The sequence below is a fragment of the Castor canadensis genome, chromosome 7 (assembly GCF_047511655.1).
Source record: "Castor canadensis chromosome 7, mCasCan1.hap1v2, whole genome shotgun sequence".
Lineage (NCBI taxonomy): Eukaryota > Metazoa > Chordata > Mammalia > Rodentia > Castoridae > Castor > Castor canadensis.
In genome coordinates this window covers 138,848,812-138,861,040 of record NC_133392.1, presented here as the reverse complement: position 1 = coordinate 138,861,040, position 12,229 = coordinate 138,848,812, and the positions used below count along the sequence as shown (strand labels likewise).

Sequence of the window (12,229 nt, the reverse complement as noted above, 5' to 3'; positions counted from 1 at the left end):
TGTCTTTACATGGTCTTCCATCTGTGTGTCTGTGTCCTAAGTCATAATCTTTTCTTTAGAGAAAAACATTTTTATTAGCATATACTAGTTGTACAGGGGGTTTCATTATGACATTTCCATATATGCTTTCAATGTGCCTTGGTTCAGTCCATCCCTGCCGTCATTTCCCCTCATCCTCTCCCTCTTACTTAAAATGATTCCCGCAGGTTTCAGTGTTCTTTCTTCAGAAGCATATATAAAGCACGTAGGCCATATTCACCCTCCTTTTACCCTCTCCATTCACCTTAACCTCTTCTGGTTACAAGGACGCCGGCTATGTTGGGCTAGGGTCCACTCTAATGACCATTCTTTTTTTTTAGAAAGAAGTTCACTTTCTTTAATGTTGTACAAAAAAGTGTAAGTAGAACCAAAAGTTAATAAACACTATCACATTTGTTTACACCACTATCTAGTTGTTCATATTAACTTTACTATTCAAACCATAGGAAACAGGTGGCAATTTAGGGATTGGGAAAGAGATAAAACCAAAAAAACTTCTACCACATTTATTCTTCCACACTGTATAGCTGTGCTCACAGAGACGGCTTCTTTAACTTCTCATCTGTGCAGGAAGTCAGTTATATATAAAATTGAACCTGCTCAACAGCTGAGGGAGACTAGAAATGATGGGTCCATATCCTGGTGCATTGTCGTACAATTCAAACAGTGGTGCAGCTACCAGCTTGTAATTTTTAGGAACTGCAAACAAAGCTTTCTCTTGAAGCTGAACCAAAAACAACTTCTTATGTTCCTTAGGTTTTGTAATATATGCAGGAATATATGGATACTGAGGAGGTTCAAAATTTGGTCTCCACCAGTTACCAATGCAGTCATCAATGACCCAGTCTTGCAGAACTCCATCTTGACGACCCAGGATCTCTGTCATTAAGCGCTTTACCACTTGAGCCACTCCACCAGCTCATTAAGCACTTTAGTCCTTCAACTTCATCTTCTCCTGGGTTAAGTTCACCACCAGGTAATTTGAAGAAAGTTGTTCCCAGCTGTAGCAGTAAAACATGGGGTAGTTGGTGCTCATGTACAATCAGAACCCCTTCTACAGTCCTCCTCATTCCAATTTTATCAAATTCCTCCCTCATGCGCTGAAATCTGGCTGCAACAGAGCTGTCCTTCTCACAGAGGGGCTCTTTTGTATCCAAAGTATGATTGGTAAGAGGATACAGGTTGATGGTGCGCTCCAGGGTGAGGGGCTTGGTCTGCTGAATGTGCTTGTTGCCGAACTGGTTGACCCCATGGGGCCAGTCCGTCTGCGAGCGATTGGGCGGTACTACAGACATGCTGGCGAGTTCAGCACCGGAGGACACAGAGAGCAGCGGAAAGGGGGAGACTTGCCCCGTGCAGGCAGCGGTTGTCTGCTTCCCGCTCAGTAGCCACTGCCTGCCATTAACAAGAACGAGCAAGAGTAATGACCACATTCTGACTTAATGACCTCTTTAAAGATCTCTTCTCCAAATAGAGTGGTATCCCATGGAACGGGGGTTAGGACAGTGTGTAACTTCGGAGGGATGCAGTCGGCACATGGTACACAACAACAACCTCACACCCAAACAACCCCAGTGGATGACACAGGGTTTCAGCATTTTTAGTTTGCCAGACCAATAATTTAAAAGATAACCTATAAGGAAGGGGTGAATTCAACTATGATAACTTGTAAGAACTTAGATGAATGTCACAATGTACCCCCAGTACAACAATAATTAAAAAATAAGCATTTCAACATAGACAAAAATAAATAAAGATAACCTATGACATAAAAATAAAAGGGTCTGGACTGGAGGTGTGGCTGAAGTGGTAGAATGTCTGCTTTGAAGAGTGAAGTCCTGAGTTCAAACCCCAATCCCACCAAAAACAAAACAAAGCAAAGCAAAAACAACTGCCTGAAAAAAGAAGGGTTTTCATGCTTCTTACAGCTTCTGCTCCCAGCACCCCTCTACCTGCCTGCAGCACGTGTGACCTTTGTGTTTATAGCACATCTGTCACTGGCTCCTAAAAAATCAAGTCCCAGCAGAATGAGGTGGCCTGCATCCTGGATGGGAAGCAAATCCAATACCGGCTAGTGGACATCTCCCAGGACAGTGTCTTGTAGGATGAGATTTGAGCCTGGGGGGGCAGTCCCAAGGCCACTGCACCCCAGATTGTCAACTGAGACCAGTACTGTAGAGATTGTGAGCTTTTTTTTTTCTTTTAATTATTGTACTGGAGGTACATTGTGACATTTACAAAAGTTCTTACAATATATTATAGTGGATTCACCCCCTCCATCATTCTCCTTTATTCCCCCCTACCCCCATTCCTGGAATAGTTTCAACAGGTCTCATTTTTCCATTTTCACATGAGTACAGAATATTTCCATCATATTCATCCCCTTACACCCTCTTCTTATATTTTCTCACCTCCCCCTGGTGATAACCCCAGACAGGACCTGTTTTGCCTTCTTGTTCTCCATTCTTGAAAAAAGGCATATATATATATATATATATATATATATATATATATATATATATATGGTTTAAGATAGCTATACAGGGAGTTTCATTGTGATATTTCCATGTATATATGTATTATAAACTGAATTGGTTCATCTCCTATTTTTCTCCTTTTTACCTTAGTCCCTTTCTTATGGTGATTTCAACAGATTTAAAAATTCTATATTCATTCTTGTATAGAAAGTACATCAACCATATTCACCTTTGTAACTTCCTTCTTTTACCCTCCCTCTCCTGTTAGTGACCTCTCTTAGCATGACCTATTTTTCATAGTATTGCTTATATTTGTATTGGGCTTATCTTCCACATATGAGAGAAAACATGAACCCTTTGGCCTTTGGCTTTCTGAACCTGGCTAACTTCACATAAAATGGTGTTCTATCTTCAAATGACAAAAGTTCATTCTTCTTTATGGCGGAATAAAATTCCATTGTGTATAAATAACACATTTTCTTAATCCATTCACCAGTAGTGGAGCATCTTGGCTATTCACATAGCTTAACTATTGTGAATGATGATGCAATAAACAGTAAAGTGCAGGTGACTTTACTGTTACCTGACTTACATTCCTTTGGGTATATCCCTAAAAGTGGAATTGCTGGATCATATGGCAGTTCTATTTTTAGTTTTTTGAGGAAACTTCCATAGTGGTTGTACTAACTTACATTCCTACCAACAGTGTATGAGGGTTTCTTTTTCTCCATGTCCTCACCAACATTTGCTATTGTTTGTGTTCTTGGTGGTAGCCATTCTAACAGGAGTGAGTGGAATCTTAATTTTTTTTTTGCACTGGGGTTTGAACTCAGTGCCTACACGTTGAGCCACTCCACCAGCCCATTTTTTTCAGTGTGTTTTTTGAAGGTAGGGTCTTGCTAACTCTGCCCAAGTTGGCTTTGAACTGCGATGCTCTTGATATCTGCCTCCTGCCTCCTGAGTAGCTAGGCTTACAGGTGTGAGCCATTGGTGCCCAGCTCTTAGTGTGGTTTTGATTTGCATTTCTTTATGGCCAGAGATGTTGAGCATTTCTTCTTGTGTTTTTTTGGCGGGACTGTGAGTTCTTCATGGAGGCCATGGAACAGAAGACACTGCAGGAGTTCCTGATGCTGGCCTGAGTACAGCGAGGGGGCCCACAGTCTTCACTGGACTTATATCGCCTCCTCTTCACAGACCTCACCAGTCCTGAAAGGACCTTGTGACCAATTCCCTGTCATTCCTGACCTTCTTGGAGTTCCTTTCTCCTAAAGCAAGTCCCCTCTCCTCCATTCAAAGGCAACATTTCTTACCCACTAGTCTCAGAAATTGTCATAAGTAACAAACCCAATGCTGTCTGGCTGTCCTCAGCCAGGCCTTGGGGCTCCTGCCTCCTTGCCTGGCACTGGCTGATGGATGGGCACTTTTGTTCATTCTATTAGCCAGAGTTCTGCAAAAGGCCCTGTAACCCCCTCCCTGAGAGCATACTAGAGACAATTAAGTACCCATTCCACTGGCAAAAAAACCAAAAACCAAAAACCAAAACCAAAGTGCAGGGACTTACACATTGCTACATCGTGGCTTTAGAACGATATCATCTGAAGGCTGTGGGCTGAGGGCATAGTTCAGTGGTAGAGCACCTGCCTAGCATATGTGAAGTCCTGGGCTTGGCCCCCAGCACCAAACACACACACACACACACATAATGTCATTTGGTGTAGCTAAATGATGTCTCTGCCTTTTGCCTTCTATTTCTCAGCTCTGCTTTCCTGTTTCATGGGTACTGGAGTTAGAACTCAGGGCCTCACACTTCATAGACAGGTGCTCTACCACTTGAGCCATGCATCCAGCCCTTTTTGATTTAGTTATTTTTAGAATAGGGTCTTGAGTTAATAACTGTGGACCTGGTCAGCAATCCTCCTATTTGTGTCTCCTGTGCAGCTGGGATGACAGGCACAGGCCACCATGCACAGCATATTGAGACAGGGGTCTCACTAAATTTTTGCCTAGGCTGACCTCTAACTGTGATCGCTGCCTCCTGAATAGCTGAGATTAAGGAGTAAGCCATGGATCCTGTGAGTATTAGCTTTTAACACCAGCCCATCTGTTCACATAGTGGCCATTGGAAGATCCAAGCCTCCATATTCTCAGCTTAGAAGCACCAGGAGAAAGCAGACTTTGCTTGTTTGGAATTCCAGGAAAGTGTGGGTTTGCTTTTAATTTCTCCAGCAGCAGTTGAGTTCTTTAGCCTCGTGACATCCTAAGATGAGGTCACATACAGGCTGGGAGGACTGCACAGCAAGACAGAGGAGGAGACCATTGGTTCTGTATCAGGTGTTTCATATTTTCTCATTGTCAGCCAACTAGATCTCACAGTTGCCCCCGGCTTCCCTGAAAGTTGACAGAGATGGGCCCCCTTAGGCCCATGGCTGACCCCTCTGCCAGTGCCTGTGACTTTCCCTCTATCTTCCCCTCCCTCTTATACTGTCACTCTCTCCCTGTCTATCGTTTCCCTGTATCTCAGAACATGTTTAAGTCTCTTCCACTAAAAAACAAGCTCACTTCCTAGTATACAGCTGTCTTGCCTCCACCTTCTCACCTCCCACTTATTCCTCCGCAGAAGGAAATCAATTTTCTAGGCTGTTGTCTGAAATTGCTCTCTATCTAAAGTTACCAATTATTTTCCTCATGACAAATCCAGTTCTGGGCCAGCCTGAGCCGTCTTGAGTGTCTGCTGATATGCTTCTCTCCCAGAACCTCTCCCTGCCTTGGCTTCCACGATTCTAGTCACTCCAGGGCCTCCTTCTCCCCTTTCTGGTGGCTCCTTTCCCTGCCATCATGGGTTAAAGGCTGAGAGAAGAAAGCCAATTCGCCCTGATGGTTTCAGGTGCCAAGTGTTCATGGGTGAATTTTCCCAGCTCCACTGCTGGAGCACTGTCCGTGGGTATCAGACAGTATAGCACTGCCCGTGCTATAGTCTGGAAGTGTCCCCAAAAAGCATGTGTGCAGTGGTGGGAGGTGGGGTCCAATGAGCACTGTTAAGGTCACGTGGCCTGCGCCTTCATGAATGGAATCATGCTTATTGTAAGACTAGAGGCTGCAAGTTTGCGGTCTGTTTCTCTCAGTGCACGCACGTGATCATACTCTCTTGTCCTTCCCCCTTCTCCCATGGCATGACACAGTGAGAAAGCCCCTTGCCACATGTGGACCCCTTTACCTTAGACTTCCCAGTTTCCAGCACTGTAAGAAATGGCTGTCCTTTATAAATTATCCAGTCTCGGGCACTCTGTAATCTGGCAGCACCAAACAGACTAATCCTGGAACAGAACAGCCGCCAGCATCAGTGAGCAATGAATGCATTTCCTGAAAAGCAGGTGCGAGGAATGGCAAAGCAGGGAGCCGAGTCCACATCTAGAACTACCTCCAAATCACACGCCCGGCAGACCCCAAAAGTGAAGCTGAGTGGTGCCCTCAGTCCAGGCCTGGAGGAGGGCCAGCTCCCCTGTGCCTGATGGTCCTGATGACAACTCAGGCCTCAGAACACAGTCACAGAGTCAGCGTCTTCTCACGTTGTCGCTCTCCACCCACATGAAGCCTTCTCTCTCAGTGCGGGAGACAGCCATGGCAGAGTGGGAAAAGTGTGATGTCTGGAGTTTCAGAGCTGGGTTCATTGCTTCTTTTTTGATCTGGCTATATGATCTCCTGAAAGTCAGTGGCCATGTTTGGGCCACGTTTGCACATCTTTCAGATGTGCAAAGAAGAGCCAGCCAGGCTCTGACGAAGTGATGTAATGGGGTCACAGTAAGGACACAGATGAAGTGAAGTCACCAGGGGAAGCTGTCAGCTGCCCCAAGCAGGTCTTTGGAGCAGAGGAACTGTGACAGGCCTGTGCTCTGGCACTGTGCCCTTTGGGTTTGCTCCCCAGCCTTTGTCTCCTGCACCGGACAGTCTCACTCAGGCGGTTGGCTTCTGTCACGTCTAGCTTGCTCACAGCAGCATTTGGCTCGGGCTCAAGTCCTCTTCCAGCCAGTTCCAGTAAGGTTGGCAGAGCTGGCCTCACAGCATTTACTTGACCTAGATCGCGGAGATTTCATGAAGTAGGATGAGCTCAGGTGCGCTGGTTTCTGGAAGAGGCTGAAGGAGTTGCAGGCATGTAGCTTCATGCTTTCTGGGTCTTCCTCATTGTGCCTCAGTTTCCTTCTCTGTCAAATGAAGGAGTGGCATCAGTTGGTCTCACAAATGTTTTAAATTCTGGCTTTCTAGAAATTCCTTATCGTTATAGTTTGGCTGTGCATCAGAGTTAGTAAAGTGACATACCATACCCTTACTCTCAGGGTTTAAATTGGGTGTGATCAGTCAGGACAGGCAGAGGAAACAGAAACCACTAATTATTTTAAGCAGAAAGAGATTATTATTATTTTTTGAGCAGTGGAGATTAAACCCAAGGCTTTGTGTATGCTAGGCAAGCACTATACCAGTGAGCTACACCCAGCCCCAGACAGGGATTTAATACAGGGAATTAGATTTTTTAAATTGTAAATGATATTTTAGTGGGTTTTTTCTTCCTTTCTTTTTATTTATTTTTTTTGTGGTACTGGGGTTTGAACTCAGGGCCCCATGCTTGCTAGGCAGGCACTCTACTACTTTAGCTATGTCTCCAGGCCTTTTTGGTTTTAGTTATTTTTCAGACAGCGTGTGGTGCTTTTCTCTCTCTCTCTCTTTTTTTTCCAGGAGGGTGGCCTGTACCTCTTGTTTTCTCCCTTTATTGTTGGCTGGGTGGGGGTACACTATGACATTTACAAAGGTTCTCACAATGTATAAAATATACCACACTTGAATTCACCCCCTCCACCATTCTCCTTCATCCCCACTCCCCTTTTTTTTTTGATGGGACTGGGGTTTGAATTCAGGGCTTTGCGCCTGTGTAAAGCTTCAGCCACACCTGCAGTCAAATAGTGGGCTTTAGACGTGCAATGTTTTGGTTTTTGACATTATTGGAGTTTGAACTCATGGCCTCATGCTTGCTGTGCAGGTGCTCTTCCACTTGAGTCACTCCACCAGCCCCTGACCTGGATCTCAATCCTCCTACCTATGCCTCCTATATAGCTGGGATTATAGATGTGAGCTACCACATCAGGCTCATTTTTATTTACAACTGAAACTCTGGGAATTCAAATTAACATATTTGCCCATGATCTTCTTATAGACACCAGAAATGGTTTCAGCTGTGTTCCCCACTGTTCTGCTGCATTGTGCCCAAATGAACCTTTCTGCGCTGGCAGCCATCCAGTTTCACATGGATCCTCTTGCCCACAATTTCACTTAGGAAGACCAAGCCCTCAGTCTCCCAAGTGCTGGGATTACAGGTGTGTCACACTGAGTCAGGCACTTCCGTTTATTTTTTTCTTTTAGTTGATTTTTAAAAAAAATTTCACCATGGTAGGGATTGAACCCAGGACCTTGAACATGCTAGGCAGATGCTAGCTATATACCCAACCCTGTTTATTTTTCATATGGCATTTTTTAGTTGGCTTAGCAGAATTCTCTCAGAGCAATAAAAACATGCTTCCTACTAAACTTTTTCTTTAATTTACACACTAGCTTGTCTTGAGTTTTCTGGAAAGATTTCAGTTAAGGAACTGGAACAAAAATGATGTTACCTTGCCAGCCACTGCCAGCTTCAATTGCTGTTCAGCTCCATAGCTGTCTGAATTCATGTCCAGCTCCGTGAGCCCCTAGGAGGCGCTAGACTCAAACTCATTCGCCTGCTTGCCTTCCTGTTACGCAGTCAAACTTAGGCCCACTGAAAATGTACAAAAATTACCTTCAGGCTATGTGTATCAGGTGTCTATGAAACAGAAATGAGTTTCATGTTTACACCTCGGTCCTGTCTCTAAGATATCTCCTTACATATATGAAAATATTCCAGATCTCTGAAAAAACACAAAGTCTGAACTACTTCTGGTCCGAAGCATTTTGGATAAGAGGTACTACCTTTTATCTGTTTAGAGACATGTATCCAGAATATATAAAGTCTCACAACTCAACTACAAAAATATAAATAACCCAATTAAAAAATGGGCATCTGGGCACCAGGAGCTCATGCCTGTAATCCTAGCTACTCAGGAGGCAGAGATCAGGAGGATCTCCGTTGGAGACCAGACTGGGCAAATAGTTCACAAAACCCTATCTTGAAAATACCCAACACAAAACAGGACTGGAAGTGATTCAAGTGGTAGAGCGCCTGCCCAGCAAGCATGAGGCCCTGAGTTCAAACTCCAGTAACAGAAAAAAAAAAAAAAAGGTGGTTACACACATACACAATTATGGCTGCAATCTAAGACTCAGAAAGCCACCTCCATTGCTGCTACTCCTGGTTTTTGCCCTCCATGAAGCTAACAATTAGACACTAGAACTCACAGTTCAGTCACCACTGCCTCTATGAGTGCCTCTTGACACCCACAAAGCTAGTGCGTGGGCTTAGAGATGGGTCAGAGAATAGCCACCACAGCAGGGCAGCAACTCCACAGCCGACACTCACACACACACACACACACACACACAGAAAGAGAAAGGGGGAGGGGGAGAGAGAGAGAGAGAGAGAGAGAGAGAGAGAGAGAGAGAGAGAGAGAGAGAGAGAGAGAGATCCATGCAGAACAGTAGCTGCATGGGAACCTGGGAAGCACCAGGTTTATCTCCACAGCCTATGCAGGAGGAAGTACTTGGAGTGGACTCTGAAAGCCAACTCAGCGCATCTACACCAATTCATCCCTTTGGCCTGTGAGGAATCTAATCCCCTCCCTAAAACAAGAGACCCCCCCCCAAATCCCACTGCTCATGTACCCATCTCTAGGTGATATTTGATTTAGTCCAGTTACAATTGCACCTGAACAATGTAACTTAAAGATTAAATTGTTAAGTTACCAACAGCACACCTTACATACTAGGGAAAATGTTGGGGGATGAAACAGGTTGATATCTATAAATAAATACACAATAGAGCAAGGAAGAAAACCTGAAAGGCTAACATGGTCCTCATTGGTCAGCTTTGCATGATAACATCCCATGTTCCTCTCCTACCACTATTGAGGTGCTGGATTAAGTTATCTGGTGGGAAGACCTAAACCTTTATTCCTAGAGAAACTGAGCCCTAATGCTCTACCCTTTAGAACTTTTACTCCTGAATATGGCAGTACTAGAGGTAGTCCCAGTCACTTCTGGAGGTTTCCGACATATTCCTTCCTGACCCATCAAGCAACAGCAGCACTCCTATTTCCATTGATAGGATAGATCGCTCTGCCTCTAGAGGGCCATATGTTACTGGGTCAGTGAAAAGGGAGACCAAACTGGCTAGAAAAATTCCAGTTCAATGGACTCATTGTTTGCCCTGGTGGAAGTATTTCTTCTGTAGTTAACTGACTTTTAAACAAATACTAATGGAGCAAAAACTTTACGAGTGGGTTATTGGAGTATTAATAAGACATTCCATACCCTAACTCCTGGACCCCATAAGGTCTGACTATGGCAGAAATAGTACCATACAGAGTTCACTGTGTCAGAACAGATACCTGATCCAATAGGACGGAACTTCAACTTCACAAGATGTCTCCCAGCTGGTGCCATGAGTCTTTAGTAAGCCATTTGACTGTTCCTTAAGGCCAGTTGCCTTAGGATGGTCCCAGTGCCTCACTTGAGGTGAAGCAGTGGTGTGAGAATTGCCACATAGTAAACAAAAGGCATTTAGTAAGTTCTTGGTGATTCATAATGGTGACCATAATGAAAAAAAAAATGACAGTGTTGGGCTAGGCAGTATATTCATTTAATTCTTACAATCCCTAGGGAAGAACTTGAGATACAGGGGTTAAATAATTCACCCAAGGTCATTAGCTACTTAAATGGTGGAGGTGGAATTCCATCCCAGGCTTTCTGGCTCTGGAAACTATCCCCTTAATCACTATATTTCTGGAATTGAACATATAATCAAATTTAGAATAGGGGGCATCTTTGATTTTTGGAATAATTGAAAATTTTCTCATTTAAAATCCATTCTTTGTGAATATTTTAGGCTTGGCATGCTTAAAATCATCCCTATCTTGGAAACAAATATCTTTTTTTTTAATTTTAATTTTATTTTAAAAAAATTTTTATTTTATTCATATGTGCATACATTGTTTGGGTAATTTCTCCCCCCTTCCCCCACCCTCTCCCTTACCCGGCCCCCCCCCCCTTACCCCCCCTTACCCCTCGCTACCTGGCAGAAACTATTTTGCCCTTATCTCTAATTTTGTTGAAGAGAGTATAAGCAATAATAGGAAGGACCAAGGGTTTTTGCTGGTTGAGATAAGGATAGCTATACAAGGAGTTGACTCACATTAATTTCCCGTGCGTGTGTGTTACCTTCTAGGTTAATTCTTTTTGATCTAACCTTTTCTCTAGTTCCTGGTCTCCTTCTCCTATTGGCCTCAGTTGCTTTAAAGTATCTGTTTTAGTTTCTCTGCGTTGAGAGCAACAAATGCTATCTAGTTTTTTGGGTGTCTTACCTATCCTCATACCTTCCTTGTGTGCTCTCGCTTTTATCATGTGATCAAAGTCCAATCCCATTGTTGTGTTTGCCCTTGATCTAATGTCCACATATGAGGGAGAACATACGATTTTTGGTCTTTTGGGCCAGGCTAACCTCACTCAGAATGATGTTCTCCAATTCCATCCATTTACCAGCTAATGATAATATTTCGTTCTTCTTCATGGCTGCATAAAATTCCATTGTGTATAAATACCGCATTTTCTTAAGCCATTCGTCAGTGGTGGGGCATCTTGGCTGTTTCCATAACTTGGCTATTGTGAATAGTGCTGCAATAAATATGGGTGTACAGGTGCCTCTGGAGTAACCTGTGTCACAGTCTTTTGGGTATATCCCCAAGAGTGGTATTGCTGGATCAAATGCTAGATCAATGTTTAGCTTTTTAAGTAGCCTCCAAATTTTTTTCCAGAGTGGTTGTACTAGTCTACATTCCCACCAACAGTGTAAGAGGGTTCCTTTTTCCCTGCATCCTTGCCAACACCTGTTGTTGGTGGTGTTGCTGATGATGGCTATTCTAACAGGGGTGAGGTGGAATCTTAGTGTGGTTTTAATTTGCATTTCCTTTATTGCTAGAGATGGTGAGCATTTTTTCATGTGTTTTTTGGCCATTTGAATTTCTTCTTTTGAGAAAGTTCTATTTAGTTCACTTGCCCATTTCTTTATTGGTTCATTAATTTTGGGAGAATTTAGTTTTTTGAGTTCCCTATATATTCTAGTTATCAGTCCTTTGTCTGATGTATAGCTGGCAAATATTTTCTCCCACTCTGTGGGTGTTCTCTTCAGTTTGGAGACCATTTCTTTTGATGAGCAGAAGCTTTTTAGTTTTATGAAGTCCCATTTATCTATGCTCTCTTAGTTGCTGTGCTCCTGGGGTTCCATTGAGAAAGTTCTTGCCTATACCTATTAAGTCCAGAGTATTTCCTACTCTTTCCTGTACCAACTTTAGAGTTTGGGGTCTGATATTAAGATCCTTGATCCATTTTGAGTTAATCTTGGTATAGGGTGATAAACATGGATCTAGTTTCAGTTTTTTGCAGACTGCTAACCAGTTTTCCCAGCAGTTTTTGTTGAAGAGGCTGCTATTTCTCCATCGTATATTTTTAGCGCCTTTGTCAAAGACAAGTTGGTTATAGTT

At 43.5% G+C, this 12,229-nt stretch overlaps 1 protein-coding gene and 2 pseudogenes across 1 annotated transcript; 1 reads left to right on the top strand and 2 right to left on the bottom strand.

Annotated features, from left to right (window-relative positions):
• Positions 1 to 448: 448 nt before the first annotated feature.
• LOC109678734 (cleavage and polyadenylation specificity factor subunit 5-like) lies at positions 449 to 1,364 on the bottom strand. The gene is made up of 2 exons (XM_074077966.1): positions 974 to 1,364; positions 449 to 936 (listed from the first exon to the last, which is right to left on the bottom strand). The coding sequence occupies exons 1-2, from the start codon at positions 1,332 to 1,334 to the stop codon at positions 614 to 616; spliced, it is 684 nt and encodes a 227-aa protein (XP_073934067.1). The 5' UTR covers positions 1,335 to 1,364; the 3' UTR covers positions 449 to 613.
• A 590-nt stretch (positions 1,365 to 1,954) lies between these two features.
• Positions 1,955 to 3,866, top strand: LOC109692996 (SH3 domain-binding glutamic acid-rich-like protein 3 pseudogene; annotated as a pseudogene).
• Positions 3,867 to 7,662: 3,796 nt separating this feature from the next.
• LOC109692974 (small ribosomal subunit protein eS7-like) lies at positions 7,663 to 8,875 on the bottom strand (annotated as a pseudogene).
• Positions 8,876 to 12,229: the final 3,354 nt, after the last annotated feature.

Bases quoted from the DNA above. Each gene is read 5' to 3' on its own strand.
- LOC109678734 (XM_074077966.1), bottom strand. From the start codon at position 1,334: ATGTCTGTAGTACCGCCCAATCGCTCGCAGACGGACTGGCCCCATGGG. The intron at 937-973 runs TAAAGTGCTTAA...TGGCTCAAGTGG, and splicing joins AGAAGATGAAGTTGAAGGAC to TAAAGCGCTTAATGACAGAG.